Source organism: Pan troglodytes, chromosome 1, assembly GCF_028858775.2.
Source record: "Pan troglodytes isolate AG18354 chromosome 1, NHGRI_mPanTro3-v2.0_pri, whole genome shotgun sequence".
Classification (NCBI taxonomy): domain Eukaryota; kingdom Metazoa; phylum Chordata; class Mammalia; order Primates; family Hominidae; genus Pan; species Pan troglodytes.
In genome coordinates, this window is record NC_072398.2 from 106,930,064 (window position 1) to 106,950,000 (window position 19,937).

The following is a 19,937-nucleotide window of genomic DNA, read 5'->3' on the forward strand; positions in this document are numbered from 1 at the left end:
TGAGGGTCTGATGTTGGGCATCAAAAGTTTCCATAGCATTATGATAAGGCAGAATTTGGGATCTGGGCAACGGCATCCTGGTAAGTTAGCTCTCTGGGGCGGGGGTGGGGGGAAATCCAAATTGGTAGCGTTTGTTTTTGGTACCAAATTGGTAGTATTTTGTGATGTAAATACTCCTCCCATGTCCAATTTCAACTTACTAACACGATGTCACTGAACACAATGAAGTGTTGCACAGAATTGGCTTTTGTGAGCCGGTGTGAGCCAGTATAGCACACCGCTGGACCTGAGGCCGAGGTGTGGGTGAGGATTTGGGACTCAGAACCAGGAGTCCTCCTTCCTTGCAACTCAATAGGAAGAACACTAGGTTCTTTCAGGGAAGGTAAATACATAAAAGAACATGAGTTCAGGCCGTATAAACTGCTATTCGCCCATAAGTTGTTATTTTCTTTTCACTCTCTGTTTACATTAATTTATCAAATATTAATTTGGTTTGTGTTTTGTAAAAACATCCTCAGTGCCTTGGAGAAAGAATATCATACGAAGCAGACAGGAATTCTTTAGTCAAGGAGTCTACCATTTAGTAGATAAGAGATAAGAGACATATGTCCATAATGAAGGGAGATAGAGGTTAAGTACCTTCATACAGGGGCAGATCAAGCACTGTGATAATTCAACGTTAGAGTAAGCTTTTCTCACTAAAAAGGTACCAGAAGCCCTCATAGTAGGGGTGGCACTTGAGTTCAGGCTTTGTAACATGAATAGATTTGGGAAAGTAGACAGAGCTGGGATAAGGAAGATCATTCCAGGAAGGTGGGAGTCATGTGAACACAGTCAGGAGACACTGGCACAGTTTAATTGGCACATGATGTGTAGTACAAGAATTCGTTGGAAAGGTAGGTTGGAGAGAGGTGACAAGGGGACTTCTATGCAAGACTGATGAGTTTGAACTTGGCTTATCAGACAATGGGGAGTTGTTTTTTTTGAGCAGTATAAGGGAGAAGAACAAAAACCAGCCTATAATGTCTTGGGGGCTTTGCACATCTCAATTACTCCTAACAATTATGCAAGAAGAACTGCTGAAATTGAGGGCTTGGAGAAGATACAGTAATTATGTAAGGTCAAATAGTTGTTTAGTTCCAAAGCCCATGCTCATTCTGTTGCACCAGGAAGTGACTTGGTTAGGAATGTGCATCAAGATGGATCTGAAGGCAGATCTGTATCAGACAGAAGGACTGGGGAAGGGAAAGCAGTAGGTAAGGTGCTGTAATAGTTTAGGTAGAATTCTAGGCAGGAACTAATACAAACTGCATTCAGGGTAGAGGAAGTGGGATGTGTAAGGTATTATGGTAGCATCAGAGGACTTAGCAATTGTCTAGATATGGGGACTGGATGCTGGGGAAGAATCAGTTGCCAAGTGTTGGTGACTGGGATGATGTTGCTCCACTAACAGGTAACCAAGAGGAGGGGCTTTGGGATGGAGAATGGGCAGAGCTGATTTTTGGTTTGAATACATTACAGTTGAGAGATCTATGAGATATTTTGTTGGAGATACCCAGCAGCTAGCTGGAAAAGTGAAACAGGAACTTGTTAAAAAAAAAAAAAAAAAAAAAAGGCAGCATCTGGTGAAGATACCAGAAGGCCAAAGGCACATGGAGGCATGTATATACAAATATATTCAAAACCAAACACACCCAATTGCTACTAAAATGCCAGCATGGGTTTCTTAAGGTCCAAAGTTTTGGGTTTTGTTCTTTATTCTTCCCCATCTTTTATGACAGCTTTTACATAAGACGCGTGGCTACAAGTATGCCCACTGACTTTCTGGGAACTTGCAGCCTTTTAATATGCTATTTTGCCAAAATCAAATGTCAGACGCTTTTAGTAACAGGATTATTTTCGTTAAGACCCCTTCATTGTTAATTGCTGGGTTAGTTTCTGGGGTGAGTTCTGAGCAGGAAACGAGCCTAGATAGTGTGCTTATAAGCTTCCTGGGATGCTGGTGGAAGGGGTGGTAGTTGTACTCAGCATGCCTTTTTTATCTATTTCATCAGGGCTTTGGGCTCCAGCAGAAAATCTGTTTTATTTTTTTAGGGGACTTACTGATAATTTTATTTTTTGGGGTTGGGGGAGGGTAGGTCAAATCATCAAGGACATAGATTCTGGAAGTCCAGCAGAGGAGGCTGGCTTGAAGAACAATGATCTGGTAGTTGCTGTCAATGGCGAGTCTGTGGAAACCCTGGATCATGACAGTGTGGTAGAAATGATTAGAAAGGGTGGAGATCAGACTTCACTGTTGGTGGTAGACAAAGAGACGGACAACATGTACAGACTGGTAAGTAATACAAGGCCATATATTCATGCATTAAGGCTGGGCCCATTCACTCATGACCTCAACTTTTGCACTGAGTTAGGACTTTGTTCCTCAAACTGGAAGAGGCATAACAATCATCATTAAGGCTAAACTGAAGCTCAACTCAAATTGGTAGTGATAAGAGAATGCCAAATGATTGATAAATGAGTTTTAAGTCCTTGGTCTTAAGATTTTGAAAGAATTTGTGAATATAACTGCAGGCTTACTCTTGGTGATCTGAGAAAATCTATGGAGAATATAAGCCTGGAAATAAAATTGTTCCCAAAATAGGAAACAAGTAGATTTTAAGCTTTAGGTCAGTTAAGTGCTATCAACTGCACATAAAAGCCTAGAAAGGATTATTAAACAACTTGTAAGCCCTTAGCAAATAAAAAAGAAACACAGATAGACCAAGACCAACCTGAATCAAACTAACTTTATTTTCTCTTAACAGCTCTTTATCATAACACCCACTACTGCATGTTTTCAGGTTTTTTTGTTTTTTTTTTTTCTTTCACTTTTAACACAAGAACTGAGGTTGTCTAGTTTAACAGATACCTGGGGGGCCTTCTAAGTACCATCTGTCTTGCTAAGTGTTGATTGTAAAGATGAACAAGATAAATGTCCTCTGTGATATACGATAGTAGAATCTAAAATAAGCGGTACAGAGGGGGGAATATGATGGGTGGTGATATCTTAGGCCCTCCTCATAGATTAGGAAACCGAAGCTTAGAGAGACTAAGCACTTTGCTAAAGTCACGCAGCTTAGTAAAGACTGAAGGTGGTATCTGAACCCAAATTCTTGGACCCGTAATTCATTATACCATACTCCCCAGCACATTTTTTCAAGATAATCTTGTAAGCAGGATTAAACAATTAATTAGATTAATGGCTTTTTTTTTTTTTAGCTACTTGAACAATCATACCTAGAAAATACTTGATATCAACCTGAATATCAACTTGAATAGAAGTCTCTAATGGCATGCTACTTGTTCCTAACCGTTTATGTGCTTAAAGTTGAAAGGAGATATGGAAAATATATTAACATACTTAAAGTGGCACTAGATAATTCATTTGCTGGATGGTGTAATTAATACTCAAAATATTTAGTTAGGATAGAAAGAATGAAAACTAAAGAAATAAGAATAAATTTCAGATGTACTATACTAACCTAAAAGTAAATTGTATGAATACCACATGGTGAGACCTGATTTGAGGACTACAGAAAAAGACCAGAAACTTGATAGTCCAAGTGGTTGCCCCATCCAAATATGGTAATTTAAAAATTAACTGACACTTGGCTTCTAGAGATGACCATCTTACTGTACTTACTTGGTCAGACCATACTTGGAATTCCTGGTAATATAGTTACCACCTCTCTCTGTGCTTCAGTTTCCTTAGTTGTAAGAGAGGGGTAGTAGCTACAGTGAAGGGTGGCTATGAGGGTTGAATTGGAATATTCAGAGCATGTAGAATAATGCCTCACACATCTAAATGTTCTATTTGTTCAATCAATATTGTGTCCGGTTTCAAGAACTTCACTTTAAGAAGGCAATGACAAGGGTAACCAGGGAAGAGGTTTTGGAAGCCACCATGTGAGTATTTAGCTTGAGTAAGGCTTTGGAGAAGAGAGCATCTTCAAGAATTTGAAAGGCTATTACATGTAAGAAGGAGCACACTTTTTTTTTTTTTTTTTGAGACGTTGTCTTGCTCTGTCACCAGGCTGGAGTGCAGTGGTGCCATCTCAGCTCACTGCAATCTCCACCTCCCGGGTTCAAGCGATTCCCCTGCCTCAGCCTCCTGAGTAGCTGGAATTACAGGTGCGCACCACCATGCCCAGCTAATTTTTTGTATTTTAGTAGTTTTACCATGTTGGCCAGGATGGTCTCGATCTCCTGACCTTGTGATCCGCCCGCCTCGGCCTCCCAAAGTGCTGGGATTACAGGTATAAGCCAACACGCCCGGGCCACACATTTTTTTTTAAGGTGTCCTATGGGGCACAACAGGACCAGAGAAGCCATAGGGAGCTAGCTTTTGGCTTAAGAACCAACTGAAGCTGCCAGAAATGATAAGTCATTTTGCAGTTGGTGGAAAGTCAAGCAGAAATCAGAGGCGGCTGCTGCAGCTGTTTGTTGTAAAGGGGATTCTGACCCCTCCTGATCTTATCATAGAATGATTTAATTGTAATTTTTCTGTTTTGGTTAATAGAGAACTTTGATCGAAAAAGAAGCCTGCCCTCATCATCTCCTTCCCCCCTCTCCAAAGTAAGCCCTGTAGGTTGGGGTGGAGGGTAGATCTTTGAGATACATCAGTGAGTAAAACACAACCCTCTAGCAGTCCCTGGCACATACTAGACACCCAATTATCTGAATGAAGCATGAATAAAATCTCATTTTTTTTTTTTTTTTTTTGAGACAGAGTCTCCCGCTGTTGTCCAAGCTGGAGTGAAATGGTATGTTCTCAGCTCACTGGAACCTCTGCCTCCCAGGTTCAAGTGAGTCTCCTGCCTCAGTCTCTCGAGTAGCTGGGACTACAGGTGTGTGCTACCACACCTGGCTAATTTTTATATTTTTAGTAGAGAATGAGGTTTCACCATTTTGGCCAGGCTGGTCTCGAACAACTCCTGACCTCAAGTGATCCGCCCACCTTGTACTCCCAAAGTGCTGGGATTTCAGGCATGAGCCACCAAGCCCGGCCAAAATCTCAAGTGTTTTAATGTTATTGCACTTTGCCTCGAGATGAGCTGCGACTGTCAGATACAGTTGATTTGCTTGTTTGGGTAGTGTTATCAGACGTATTTTTGCATGTAATGAGTCACCTGATAATTTTCCATATTTTAAAGAGAAAGGCTCCATTGTGGAACTGTTGCAAGTATATGACTGAAAGGTCTGAAGTTAGTTGAACTGGGTAACTAGGAGGTTCTGTGCTGGTGGTATTCTCACTTAGAAAGGAAGGAGATGTGGTCTTGTGGTTAGTAAGACACATGATAACCAGAGGACTAAAAATCTAATTTTAGTCAGGCTGCTAAACAGTGTGATTTGAAGTAGAGCCCACACTGTGCTCACCTTCCATTGCTTGATTTCCTACTCATCACCTAACAAATGTTCCGGACACGTGTGGGCAGCCATTTAGTTGCTGATCCAGGATCACACCATACCCAGGTCCACCCTTCTAATTGTCTCAACTAAAACAGCCAGTTAGGCTTGTAATTCTATTACAAAAAAATCAATCCTGTTTCCTGTTCTATGCCTCTTCGGTATTCAAGATCATCATTTCTTCACATGGATGGTCTGGGAGTTGATATGAATTAGGAGTATTTAAAGATGTTGGAGAGTTTGGCATAATAGAAGTGACAGCTAATGCTTACAACAATACATAGCAAAATAAATAAGCACAGATCCCAGGTCTGGAAGGGGAGGGTATTGGCAAGCAGCAAAGGGTTGGAATTAACTTTTGTTACAATATGTGACCATATAACAGCTGTCACCCTCTCACCAATTATTACTGTGTATATGGGTTGGTCTCTTCTAGTTGCTTTGAATCTTTGGATAGTGATAAAAATAGTGTTATATTAACATTCTCCAGAGAGACAGATCTAGTAGGATATAGATACAGGTATGAGAGGAGATTAATTAGGGGAATTGGCTTGTGTGATTATGGAGGCTGAGAAGCCCCACGACAGGCTGTCTTCAAGCTTGAGACCCTGGGATGCCAGTAGTGTGGCTCCGTCCAAATCTGACTGAGCCACATTACTGGCATCACCCCTGATTGGCAGTCCTACTTGTTTGCTTCTGTGCATTTGGCCTGAGAATCTGGGGGGCTGCGGCTGTAGATCTTAGAGTCCAAAGGCCGGAGAACCAGGAATTCTGATGTCCAAGCACAGGAGAGGAAGAGTGTATCCCAGCTCTAGCAGACAGACTGACACCTTTGCCTTTTCTGTAGTTCACTCAGACTCGCATGCTAATCCCCTCTGGAACCACCTTCACAGACACACACCAAAATAATGCTTTACCGGGCTTCTAGGTATTCCTTAATCCAGTCAAGTTGGTATCTAAAATTAACTATCACAAGTGTCTTGTGTTTTACTTTTTCTAATGTGTTTAAGGAGCTCTGAAGACCATCTTACCGAAAGGAAAAGCCAGAAGAATGTACTCTGCATGAGGTACCGGCTAGTCAGTCAGATATGTCATTTCCCAACAGGGAGATTATGTATAGCTTGTTCAGTGACTTGCTCACTATCATGAACTCAAAAGAAACTAGCAATTTTTTAGACTTCTTTTGGGATCCTTGTACCGCATCCTATACTGCTTTTATGTTCATGTGTGCATTTGTGTACATGTATACACATATTACTCTATAACGAAGCACAGTCTTCTTTTATACCTTTCCTGGTTGGGGTAGTAGAGGAATTTTACAGCCTACAATCAGACACATCCAGAAGAAGAGTGGAATATGTATGATACCTTAAAAATCAGCACATTTAACAAAGTATAACTTACTCATGGTTACAACTAAGTTAATGTTTTTTCCCTTTATTTTTCAAAAGGCTCATTTTTCTCCATTTCTCTACTATCAAAGTCAAGAACTGCCCAATGGCTCTGTCAAGGAGGCTCCAGCTCCTACTCCCACTTCTCTGGAAGTCTCAAGTCCACCAGATACTACAGAGGAAGTAGATCATAAGCCTAAACTCTGCAGGCTGGCTAAAGGTGAAAATGGCTATGGCTTTCACTTAAATGCGATTCGGGGTCTGCCAGGCTCATTCATCAAAGAGGTATGGTAATCTGGTTCCAGCAGCCCAACAAACACAGCCACAATTAGGATAGTCTCAGCTTTTCCCACCCATTGATGGCTTAGTAGAGAGGTTCCATTGAAGGCACACACTGAGGGGTCTCACTTGGGTTCAGATAAATGTTGTCATGGTCCCACACCCTTTAGGTTAGCTACCACTACATCATAAGCTCACGTTTGTTTGTTTCCCAAACATCTGTTCCAAACAGTGTGAGTTGACTGAACTCTAGTTGACAGTCACTATCAACCCTGATTGGCAGTCATATTTGTTTGCTTCTGTGCATTTGGCATAATGCCCCTTACCCTGTAGGGACTGATAAGAATCCCTATAGCTTTCAAGTTGGGAGTGAAGAAGGGGGACCTATTTATCCCCCTTCATCCCAGAAGACATATGACGCTGAACCACTATTTATAATACCACTAATCATGTGAATATGGAAGTTATAGCCTTCATAAATATAAAAGCATTAGAACACCTTTCTCAACTTCTATACCTCAAGGAGAAATAATAACATGATTAAAAATAAATTCTTGAGCTCCTCATCTATCCTCTTAAGGAGAGCTAGTCTGATGTCCCCTTCTCTGTTTGAAATTGATAACTCAGAACTTCTGTTCACAGGTACAGAAGGGCGGTCCTGCTGACTTGGCTGGGCTAGAGGATGAGGATGTCATCATTGAAGTGAATGGGGTGAATGTGCTAGATGAACCCTATGAGAAGGTGGTGGATAGAATCCAGAGCAGTGGGAAGAATGTCACATTTCTAGTCTGTGGAAAGAAGGCCTATGATTATTTCCAAGCTAAGAAAATCCCTATTGTTTCCTCCCTGGCTGATCCACTTGACACCCCTCCAGATTCTAAAGAAGGAATAGTGGTGGAGTCAAAGCATGATTCGCACATGGCAAAAGAACGGGTGAGTGGGGGCCTATTTCTTTTCGTGATCTAATTTACTAGAGTATGGGTACAGTCCCTATGAGTATATTTAATGTCTATGTTTGCCACAGATTTTTTTTAAAACTAGAAAATGAAAATGTAAAGATAACTAACAAATCAAGTTATTGTAGAGGACAGGAGGCAGTATAAGAACAACAAATTTCTTACTTTCATAGCATGCAGCTGACAGCAACTGTCTAGAGCTAATAAATCAAGAAGTAAAAAGTTTATCAGTATTGTAATGGGAACCCCCAAAAGAGCCTGAATCGGATGATCTAGATATGAATTCTGGTTCTGTCATTTGTCAGCTGTGGGGAAATGGATTTATTTGTTCTGTTCCTCAGTTTTCCCACCCATAAAACAGGAATAATTTGTAGGATTGTTATCAGGATCATGTTAACTAAGATTAACTATATTAAAGTGCTTTGAATAGTGGCTGGCTCATAGTGAGCATGTAAGTGGTGACGGTTAAAGACAATATTGTTTAAAACAACTGACAGGTATTCCAGTTTTATTACTAGGAAAGATTAAGCATTCTCTATATTATTCTCTATATATTTGGATTAAATTTCTTGGTAAGTCTCAGTTTTATATTTTTGCCCAATTTTTCATAGATGAACTTGAGGTCCAAAAGTAAACTGACTTATCCAAGTTCATAAAGGAAATTTATAGCAAAGCCGAGACTCTAAAAAAGTTTAATTCAATGTTGTTCTTCTTTCCATTATATTAATTCTGCTAATGGGTGGAATATTCATTTTAATAAACTCAGTTTAATGAACACACACAATGCCCACTGATTTGTATTCTGGAATGCTTAATAAATACTATTAGTTGTATTAGTTGTCATTTAAAAATTCTGTAATTTCTCTTTAGGAAGTCAATATCCCAGTCTTATAAAAAAGAAATATACACAGACATTAAGGAATTTGTTAATGTGTCAAACAGCAAGTTGAAAACAATCAAGTGTAGAATTCAGGTCACCTGACTTCTAGTCATACCTAGATCATCTGATTCAGGCTTTTCTGGGGGTTCCCATTACAATACTGATAAACTTTTTACTTGATTTATCAGCTCTACACAATTGCTGTCAACTGCATGCTGTGAAAGAAAGAAATTCTAGTGAGTGACTCTACTCCCCGACTTAAGTCATGCAACTCTAGAATAGATCATCCCTCTTTCATTACTCTACCATTTGTAAATTCTTTGTTTTCTTATACACAGGCCCACAGTACAGCCTCACATTCTTCTTCCAATTCTGAAGATACAGAGATGTGATGAAAACAAGTAATAGCTTTGGCTGTTTATTTGATAGCTGTTTCTGGGTATTTAATAGGAATCCTTTCTCAAGGAATGAGTTGCGACCTGTTTACTGTCTCTTTAGAAGAAAAACTCCACTGGAAACCATTCACCATGTGTGATTGTCTTCTGTTATCATTTGTCTTAACAGGCGGCTATTGCAGACGGCTAATTTATGCTTAACTTAGGAAGAGATAAGGCAAGAGCTAGATTTTTTTCATGTGATCTTTTCCAAGCTTCAACTTAACTACATTTCTCTGTATGATGATGTCTCTTACTTCTACAGGTTCCTTGAGCACCAAAGATGATTCATAACTCTGTATAGGTGACAGCTGCTTATAAAAGCATCTTAGCAGATAAGCCTATTAAAATTGTGCTTTTGTAACAATGTTGTGGTTGCTAGAATAAATACCATTAACAAATGCCTTTTGAGTATGCTTGATAGTGCTTTTGTTTTGGATTCACTTTTTATGCTTTAACCTTCATTTGCCTCTAGAAACCCAAAACACAATAAAGTACAGAATAAGACCTCAGTAATAAAATTCAGAATTTTCTTAAATTGCATGTCTGAGTGTTCTAAAAATTTTTCAACATTTCCCTTTCACAAGTGACTTATTCCCCCAGTTAAGTTATTCACGGTTTCACCCCACAGCGTGAGGGGCAGATAGAAAAAAAAAAGGAAACATCACTACCGAATTGAAAGTAGGGTATAATACTAAGTTCACAGGAAATCAAGAAAAAATGACATACCCGAAATCTCTCTTTTGGTAAAATCTATTTCAGGTGCATACCACCCCTTTCCCGGAAAAGAACAGATAACCTCTTGGTTATTTTAATGGGGCAGGATCAGATGAGGAGGTGTGGGATGCTAACTCATGTTAGATCACACAAGCATAATAAATACCAAGCTATGCTTGATAAAATGAACGTAAGGCAAAAGTGTTACAGTCTCTGATTTTAATGAGTCAATCTCAAGGGAAAGCTATAACCTTTTCCATATGAACCTTAAAAGGGAAATCCTACGTGTTTGGCTCAGCTACCATAGACGTCTCTTGCCCCAGAGTTCCAGTATATTTTTCACCTTTAGTTTCTTGGCTCCTCTCCGCCTCTACACCAGCCTCATATCCACACGGGATGCTCTCTGCTGAGTATTGTCTTGAGTTAGTTCTCCCTCTCATGTTCTGGCTGATGCTACTCATGGTCATAGTATCACCTGAGGGCGAAGGAGTATGCTATGAAGGTGAAAAATGCTACCATAGCATTTTGTTTATAAAATGTCAGGCCCTGGTTCCATTTTTCCCCCCTCTTATATCTAAATTTTGAAACCACTGGCCTCTAACAGTCTGTAGTAGGCTTAAGTTCAAGGTGCCATTTGCTTCTCTGGTGCCTGTTTGTGAGCCAAATAGAGGAAGAGTATGCTAGAGAGAGCGCTGACCAGGAAGATCACATCAAACCAACGGTGATAGAAGTTGAACTGCAGTTCTCCAAGGACTTCAGTGATTATGGTGCGGTATTCTAAAGGCATACTCATTCGGATCAGCAGCACAGAGGAGACAAAGTACATGCCCTGTAAGTCAAATGAATTAATCCAGAAGTGACTCTGAATGTAGTGAGGAACAGGACAAAGGAAATTATTAAAATTCTTAAAAGTATCAAGCACATTTCTGATATTTTACAGCTGTAAACATAAAGGTAACTAATTAAACTTACCATTATCTGTGCTAATAGCAGGACAATGACATTGGAGGACTTACTGCTAGAGATGGCATAAAAGAACTGTCAAGAAAGAGGGAGATAAATTTATGCAGTACTGTTAGATTCCTGTGTCACGAACAGTAAGAAATATGGTTAACATTTGATTAAAAGTGTCTCTTCCATGCCACAATCCTGTATAGAACAATTCATATGATTAAGACTATAAAGAAGAGACTTAAAATAGACTGCTGAAAAAGTTATACTTTCCCCCTGGGGGTAATTTAATTACATAACATATGAAAGGATTCCTATTGCTATCAAACTTCAGAAACTATGTGATACATATGACTTAACATCACTATAAAACATTAAGTCAGATCACTCCAGCCCACTCCAAGCGGTTGTAATTGTTAGTAGGCTCCCACGCTCTTTCTAAAACTGTGCTAGATGCCTGCAGATCCCTTCCTGTCCCAGCCACTTCTCTTTCATTCAAAAGCTCCTGGATTTTTAAATCCCTACCTTTCCTACCAGAGAGGACTCACTTTCCACCTCTGTGAAGTCTTCCTACGTTGATTAGAAAATAGTTGAATTCAGGCTTTGGTATCAGGATGATGCTGGCCTCATAAAATGAGTTAGGGTATCATCCTGATACCAAAACCTGGCAGAGACACAACAAAAAAAGAGAATTTTAGACCCTGATGAACATCGATGCAAAAATCCTCAATAAAATACTGGCAAACTGAATCCAGCGGCACATCAAAAAGCTTATCTGCCATGATCAAGTGGGCTTCATCCCTGGGATGCAAGGCTGGTTCAACATATGAAAATCAATAAACATAACCCAGCATATAAACAGAACCAAAGACAAAAACCACATGGTTATCTCAATAGATGCAGAAAAGGCCTTTGACAAAATTCAACAGCCCTTCATGCTAAAAACTCAATAAATTAGGTATTGATGGGACGTATCTCGAAATCGTAAGAGCTATTTATGACAAACCCACAGCCAATATCATACTGAATGGGCAAAAACTGGAAGCATTCCCTTTGAAAACTGGCACAAGACAGGGATGCCCTCTCCCACCACTCTTATTCAACATGGTGTTGGAAGTTCTGGCCAGGGCAATCAGGCAGGAGAAAGAAATAAAGGGTATTCAATCAGGAAAAGAGGAAGTCAAATTGTCCCTGTTTGCAGAAGACATGACTGTATGTATAGAAAACCCCATCGTCTCAGCCCAAAATCTCCTTAAGCTGATAAGCAACTTCAGCAAAGTCTCAGGATACAAAATCAATGTGCAAAAATCACAAGCATTCTTATACACCAATAACAGACAAACAGAGAGACAAATCATGAGTGAACGCCCATTCACAATTTCTTCAAAGAGAATAAAATACCTAGGAATCCAATTTACAAGGGATGTGAAGGACCTCTTCAAGGAGAACTACAAACCACTGCTCAACAAAATAAAAGAGGAAACAAACACATGGAAGAACATTCCATGCTCATGGATAGGAAGAATCAATATCATGAAAATGGCCATACTGCCCAAGGTAATTTATAGATTCAATGCCATCCCCATCAAGCTACCAATGACTTTCTTCACAGAATTGGAAAAAACTACTCTAAAGTTCATATGGAACCAAAAAGAGCCCGCATTGCCAAGTCAATCCTAAGCCAAAAGAACAAAGCTGGAGGCATCACCCTACCTGACTTCAAGCTATACTACAAGGCTACAGTAACCAAAACAGCATGGTACTGGTACCAAAACAGAGATATAGACCAATGGAACAGAACAGAGCCCTCAGAAATAATACCACACATCTACAACCATCTGCTCTTTGACAAACCTGACAAAAACAAGAAATGGGGAAGGGATTCCCTATTTAACAAATGGTGCTGGGAAAACTGGCTAGCCATATGTAGAAAGCTGAAACTGGATCCCTTCCTTACACCTTATACAAAAATTAATTCAAGATGGATTAAAGACTTAAATGTTAGATGTAAAACCATAAAAACCCTAGAAGAAAACCTAGGCAATAACATTCAGGACATAGGCATGGGCAAGGACTTCATGTCTAAAACACCGAAAGCAATGGCAACAAAAGCCAAAATTGACAAATGGGATCTAATGAAACTAAAGAGCTTCTGCACAGCAAAAGAAACTACCATCAGAGTGAACAGGCAACCTACAGAATGGGAGAAAATTTTTGCAATCTACTCATCTGACAAAGGGCTAATATCCAGAATTTACAAAGAACTCAAATTTACAAGAAAAAAACAACCCCATCAAAAAGTGGGCAAAGGATATGAACAGACACTTCTCATGTGCAGCCAACAGACACATGAAAAAATGCTGATCATCACTGGCCATCAGAGAAATGCAAATCAAAACCACAATGAGATACCATCTCACACCAGTTAGAATGGTGATCATTAAAAAGTCAGGAAACAACAGGTGCTGGAGAGGATGTGGAGAAATATGAACACTTTTACACTGTTGGTGGGACTGTAAACTAGTTCAACCCTTGTGGAAGGCAGTGTGGCGATTCCTCAAGGATCTACAACTAGAAATAACATTTGACCCAGTCATCCCATTACTGGGTATATACCCAAAGGATTATAAATCATGCTGCTATAAAGACACATGCACACGTATGTTTATTGCGTGTGCAATATTCATACTATTCACTATTCACATACTCTATTCACAATAGCAAAGACTTGGAACCAACCCAAATGTCCATCAATGATAGACTGGATTAAGAAAATGTGGCACATGTACACCATGGAATACTATCCAGCCATAAAAAAGGATGAGTTCATGTCCTTTGTAGGGACATGGATGAAGCTAGAAACCATAATTCTCAGCAAACTATCGCAAGGACAAAAAGCCAAACACTGCATATTCTCACTCATAGGTGGGAATTGAACAATGAGAACACTTGGACACAGGAAGGGGAACATCACACACCGAGGCTTGTCGTTGGGGGGGGGGGGAGGGACAGCATTAGGAGATATACCTAATGTAAATGACAAGTTAATAGGTGCAGCACACCAACATGGCACATGTATCCAAATGTAACAAACCTGCACGTTGTGCACATGTACCCTAGAACTTAAAGTATAATTAAAAAAAAAAAAAAGAAAATAGTTGAATTCAGTAGGTCCTTACTTAATGCCATTTATAGGATCTTGGAAACTGAGATTTTAAGTGAAATGATGTATAACAAAACTACATTTTTCTCACAGCATTATAATGAAATGTTGAATGAAACATTTTTTTGAGGACTTGGTATATAGTTTTGCTTAAAGCTGCTGTTTCCAAGAACTTATTGATGACATTAAGGACTTGCTATATTCTGCTCCCTTACTTCCATATCTTCTCTGTAAGTGACTCTCACAACTATTCTTCCAGTCTCAAATATCTGCTGAATATCTGCCTACCATGTGCTAGGTTCTGTTCTAGATACTGATAACATATCAGTGAACAAAACAGACCCATATCTTACTCTATCACCTTTAGTGAATGTACTTATCTATAATTGGTATATGATGTAAATATATCATCATCAATTTATGTAGTAGTTTAACTTTTAAAAAATTCTGTTGTATGTCTTTTAAATCCTTGACACTGTTGTTTAAAGTCTCAGGAGGCAGAATTCTTAATGAGGTAAAATTATCTCATGGTACCACCTATTTTTTTTTTTTTTTTGAGATGGAGTGTTGATCTTTCACCAGGCTGGAGTGCAGTGTGTGACCTTCGCTCACTGCAATCTCCGCTGCCTGGGTTCAAGTGATTCTCCTAACTCAGCCTCCCAAGTAGTTGGGACTACAGGCATGCGCCACCACACCCAGCTAATTTGTTGTATTTTTAGTAGAGATGGGGTTTCACCATGTTGGCTAGGATGGACTCGATCTCCTGACCTCGTGATCCACCCACCTCAGCCTTCCAAAGTGTTGGGATTACAGGCGTGAGCCACCACACCCGGCTGGTACCACATTTAATTAAACAAATGATAAGCAGTACTTTTTAACACTGTGATAAAACATACCTTGGTAAGAGTGATCAGCAATCCTCTGATGGATGTGACGATGATTATTCCAACAAGAATGAAGGAAATGTGTTGGGACCAAAACTTCACCTGCCACCATAACAAGAAAAAATATCTGCTAAATCTCTGTTCAGAGAGACGTAAGGGCTAAGCTATATCCCGATCATTTACATGACTGTGAGAGGGAGCTTTATTAGACCCTACCTGATTTTTTTTCTTAAGGGAGAGAGGAAAGCAAGTAAGTGGCAAATAAAACAACTACAGAAAGACTGCAGTAAATACCTTAATTAGCAGACTTAATTAAACCTTAAAATTAAAAAAATATTTTTTTTGTAGAGCCAGGGTCTTGCTATGTAGTTCAGGCTCGTCTCAAACTCCTGGGCTCAAGCAATACTCCCACATCAGCCTCCCAAAGTGTTGGTATTACAGGCATGAGTCACCATGCCCGGCAGCAAGTACCAAGAAGTGATAAAAATAACGCTAATAAATCAGAAAAAAACAGAACTAATGATACAGTTTTACTGTGATAAATGAAAAGCAGGAATTAAAAGGAAACTAAATAATACCTTGATTATTTTCTATCTATGAATAATAGTTCCCTAATCACCAAAACTTCAAGGAATCTTTCTTTTTATAGTAAAAGAATATATAGACATTCTCAGCTAAATTCTAGGAAATAGTTGAACTTCACTGGAACCACATGATACCTTTTTCTCCTCCTGTATTGCTTCATAGTGAGAAGGAGTTTTGGGACCCTGTGTTTGATTCAGTTCTGAAAAGTATCTGAAAGGGAGCTGCTATTACTAACATCTAAAAGATTTATTATTCAGAATTACAAAATATAGCATAAACAGATGAATTACAGATGAAATATATACATGGCCATGTAAGTATCCTCACAAAGTACAGAAAAGCAAAAGCATTGCTAAAAATTCAGCCCAGTAAAACACTTAAGGAAACACAAATGCAACAACAGCAAAGCATACTTTTTGTTGTTTTTTGAGACAGGGGTCTCACTCTGTCGCCCAGAGTGGAGTGCAGTGGCACTATCTCAGCTCACTGCAACTTCTTTCTCCCCGGCTCAAGTGATCCTCCTGCTTTAGCCTCCTGCATAGCTGGGACTACAGGTGCATGCCACCATGTCCAGCTAATTTTTATATTTTTTCTAGAGACAGGTTTTCACCATGTTGCCCAGGCTGGTCTTGAACTCCTGGACTCAAGTGATCTGTCTCGGCCTCTCAAAGTGCTGGGACTACAGATGTGGGCCACAGTAGTGCGTGGCCTGTAAAGCATACTTAATATAATTTATATACCATTTGAAGAAAAGATATCATGTTCCTTCACACTCAAAGAGGATACACTATTGATCTAGCATCAAGAAACATGTACATTGAGCTGTTTCTCAAGGATTGGGGCTCAATTTGCTCTCGTTCATTTTCATTTCATCCAAGTCCTTTTGAGATTAGGGGCACGTCTGGCTGGGATGGATGGCTGGGGGTAGCACGCAGTCTGCGTCTAGGTTGACAGCACAGCTAAATGGCCTACACTGGGACTAAGAATATGACATTGGTTTTACTATTAAAGTGCTATTCAGTCAGAGTCATTGGCTCTGGTTTATGAATAAAGACACTGAACTTCAATTAGGACAAGGGTGTATTTATGACAGTGGTATTATGAAACAGTAAAAAGACAATTTTAAAAAAAATTTTGTGCATAGGTGACAGTTACCATCTTTAGCCCAAGGTCCACATTAATAGATAAAGATCATTTCTTACAGCAGAAATCATTTCAGCTCTAACACAGAACACTAATTAGTAGCTAATTTTCCACTGGAGCATCAAAGCTGAGTTGTGTGTTTGAAGAGCTCAATAAGAATCACAGAGAGAAGTATTTGAATACTTTGATGGGGAGAAAATGGTAAACTGGTAGCTGCCTATAGAGAAGCAGAGGAGCAGCTGTAGAAATAATCAGCATCCATGACAATATTAAGTATCAGTCATTACTTCTGGCTTTATGTTAAGAGAGAGAATCTTGGCCTTTTACAAATTTTCCATGTGAATACATCAAAATATAAAAATTTTCCATGTGAATACGTCAAAATATACAGAGTGGGAAGAACAAAAGCAGAAGCAAGTACCTAAAGTATACAAATTAGAATCTTAACAATGATAAGTTATAGCAGATAAAACAGAAACATGACAAACCAGGATCTTGATATAACACTTACATCAAATTGGATTCCCAGATAATTCACAGTGATCTCAATGCCTCTTGTGACAGGATCCGTTTTCCCAACTCGATCAAAAACAATATTGATGGTAGCCTGCAAAGATGCAGATTTTTACCTTGGAGCATCTTAACAATCACTTACTATTTCAAAAAGTGACTGAAACTAATGAATTAATCACTATAACATATCTTACAGGTCAATGTTCCTAAAAATGCAATTCTACTCTTAATCCAAATCACATATAGGAAATCTATTTTGGATACTCATATATAGGCAAACAAAAGTCCCTATTTCCTCCATCTTTCTTTTCTGTAAAGAGTCAATGGGAATAAAGCTACAGCATTATGCCTTAATTTATCAGGAGCCAGAAAGGTAACATTCTGGTAGATGAAGTCAGATTAAGAGAATCAAGAAATCCCAGGGTAATTCCTTGTGGTTATTTTCTGAATGCTCTAACAGCAAATACTAAAATAACAGAAAAAGGAGTTATAGCTAATAAGTCAACAAACGATATCAAATGGAATAATGAAAAATTCCCAATTAATCCCCAAGATGGAAGTTTAAAAAAAGGAAAAAGGGAGAAAAGAACAGATGGGACCAATGAAAAGAAATAGCAACACAGTAGTTTAAAATCCAACCACGTTAAAAAAAAGAAACAACCACATCAATAATCACATGAAATGTAAATGGTCTGCATAATAGGTGAGCAAACTCTGCCACTGGAGTGTGACAGCAGCCACAGACAATACACAAATGAATGGATTTGGCTGCGTTCCAATAAAACTTTATTTCCAAAGGCAGGCAGTGGTTAGGTTTGGCCTGTGGGCTATAGATTGCTGATCCTTGGTCTAAACATGTCAATGAAATGGCAGAGGTTGTTAGACTGGATAAAAATGCAAGACCCAACTATATATTCCTTATGAAAAAACCACTTTAATAAATATAAAGATACAAATAGGTTAAAAGTAAAAGGACAGAAAAATATATTATGCTAACACTAATCAAAAGAAAGCTAGAATGTCTATATTAATGTCGGACAAAGTAGATTTCATAGCAAAAATACTGCTAGGTATTAAAAGGGTCATTTCAGAATGATAAAAGGATCATTTCAACAAGGGGTACACAATGATTCTAAATGTTTATATACCTAATGACAGAGCTTCAAAATACGTAAAGCAAAACTGATAGAAATAAAAAAGAAATGGACAAATCCACAATAGCTGGATCCCCTCTCTCAATAAATGATAAAATTAGTCAGAAACTCTAATAATACTATCAATCAATTTGACGTAATTGACATTTATGGAACACTCCTGCCAACAAGAGCACAATACATATTCTACTCACATACATGTAAGACATTTATCACCATATTCTGTCTGGGACAGAAAACAAGTCAATAATTTAAAAGATTCATATCATACAAAATATGGTTCTTAGACCACATGAAATTAAATTAGAAATTAATTAGAGAATAATATTTGGAAGATCCTCAAATATTTTATAACACACTTCTAAATCACCCATGAATCAAAGAAGAAATCAAAGGGAAACTCGAAAGCATTTTGAATTGAATGAGAAATACAATTCATTAAATTTGTGAGATCTAGTATAGCAGTACATAGCAAGAAATGTATAGCATTAAAACCCCTATATCAGCAAAGATCTCCAATCAATGATCTTAGTTTCCATCTTAAGAAATTAGAAAAAGAGACTCAAAATAAGCAGAAGAAAGGAAATAACAAAGACCAGAGCAGAAATCAATGAAATAGCAAAAAATGAGAGAAAACTAATTAACCCAAAAGTTGGTTCTTTGAAAAGTTCAACAAAACCAATAAACTTCTACTAGACTGATAAAGACAAAAGAGGGAAGTCACAAGTTACCAATATTAAGAACAAGAGAGACATTACTGTCACACCCATGAGGATGGCTATAATAAAAAAGTTTTTATTTTATTATTATTATACTTTAAGTTTTAGGGTACATGTGCACATTGTGCAGGTTAATTACATATGTATTCATGTGCCATGCTGGTGTGCTGCAGCCATTAACTCATCATTTAGCATTAGGTATATCTCCTAAAACTATCCCTCCCCCCTCCCCCCACCCCACAACAGTCCCCAGAGTGGATGTTCCCCTTCCTGTGTCCATGTGTTCTCATTGTTCAATTCCCACCTATGAGTGAGAACATGTGGTGTTTGGTTTTTTGTCCTTGCGATAGTTTACTGAGAATGATGATTTCCAATTTCATCCATGTCCCTACAAAGGACATGAACTCATCATTTTTTATGGCTGCATAGTATTCCATGGTGTATATGTGCCACATTTTCTTAATCCAGTCTATCATTGTTGGACATTTGGGTTGGTTCCAAGTCTTTGCTATTGTGAATAGTGCCACGATAAACATACGTGTGCATGTGTCTTTATAGCAGCATGATTTATAGTCCTTTGGGTATATACCCAGTAATGGGATGGCTGGGTCAAATGGTATTTCTAGTTCTAGATCCCTGAAGAATCGCCACACTGACTTCCACAAGGGTTGAACTAGTTTACAGTCCCACCAACAGTGTAAAAGTGTTCCTGTTTCTCCA

The 19,937-nt window shown here is 38.7% G+C and overlaps 2 protein-coding genes across 25 annotated transcripts in view; one reads left to right on the forward strand and one right to left on the reverse strand.

Moving 5' to 3' along the window:
* The window catches only part of PDZK1 (PDZ domain containing 1), a 47,668-nt gene extending 37,875 nt beyond the window's left edge, over positions 1-9,793 (forward strand). For all 6 annotated transcript variants that reach the window (XM_063815213.1, XM_063815231.1, XM_016941577.4 and 3 more), the window contains 4 exons: positions 2,139-2,335; positions 6,900-7,124; positions 7,761-8,051; positions 9,293-9,793. In XM_063815213.1, coding sequence (XP_063671283.1) covers positions 2,139-2,335; positions 6,900-7,124; positions 7,761-8,051; positions 9,293-9,346 — 767 coding nt within the window. In that variant the 3' untranslated portion in view covers positions 9,347-9,793. The remainder of the gene's footprint in view (positions 1-2,138; positions 2,336-6,899; positions 7,125-7,760; positions 8,052-9,292) is intronic.
* Positions 9,794-10,307: 514 nt separating this feature from the next.
* The window catches only part of GPR89A (G protein-coupled receptor 89A), a 63,943-nt gene continuing 54,313 nt past the window's right edge, over positions 10,308-19,937 (reverse strand). For 13 of the 19 annotated variants that reach the window (XM_063793494.1, XM_016923512.4, XM_054662483.2 and 10 more), the window contains 4 exon segments: positions 17,343-17,438; positions 15,116-15,205; positions 11,078-11,143; positions 10,308-10,934 (listed from right to left, as the gene is read on the reverse strand). In XM_063793494.1, the coding sequence (XP_063649564.1) occupies positions 10,728-10,934; positions 11,078-11,143; positions 15,116-15,205; positions 17,343-17,438 (459 nt within the window). In that variant the 3' untranslated portion in view covers positions 10,308-10,727. 19 annotated transcript variants of the gene reach the window in all.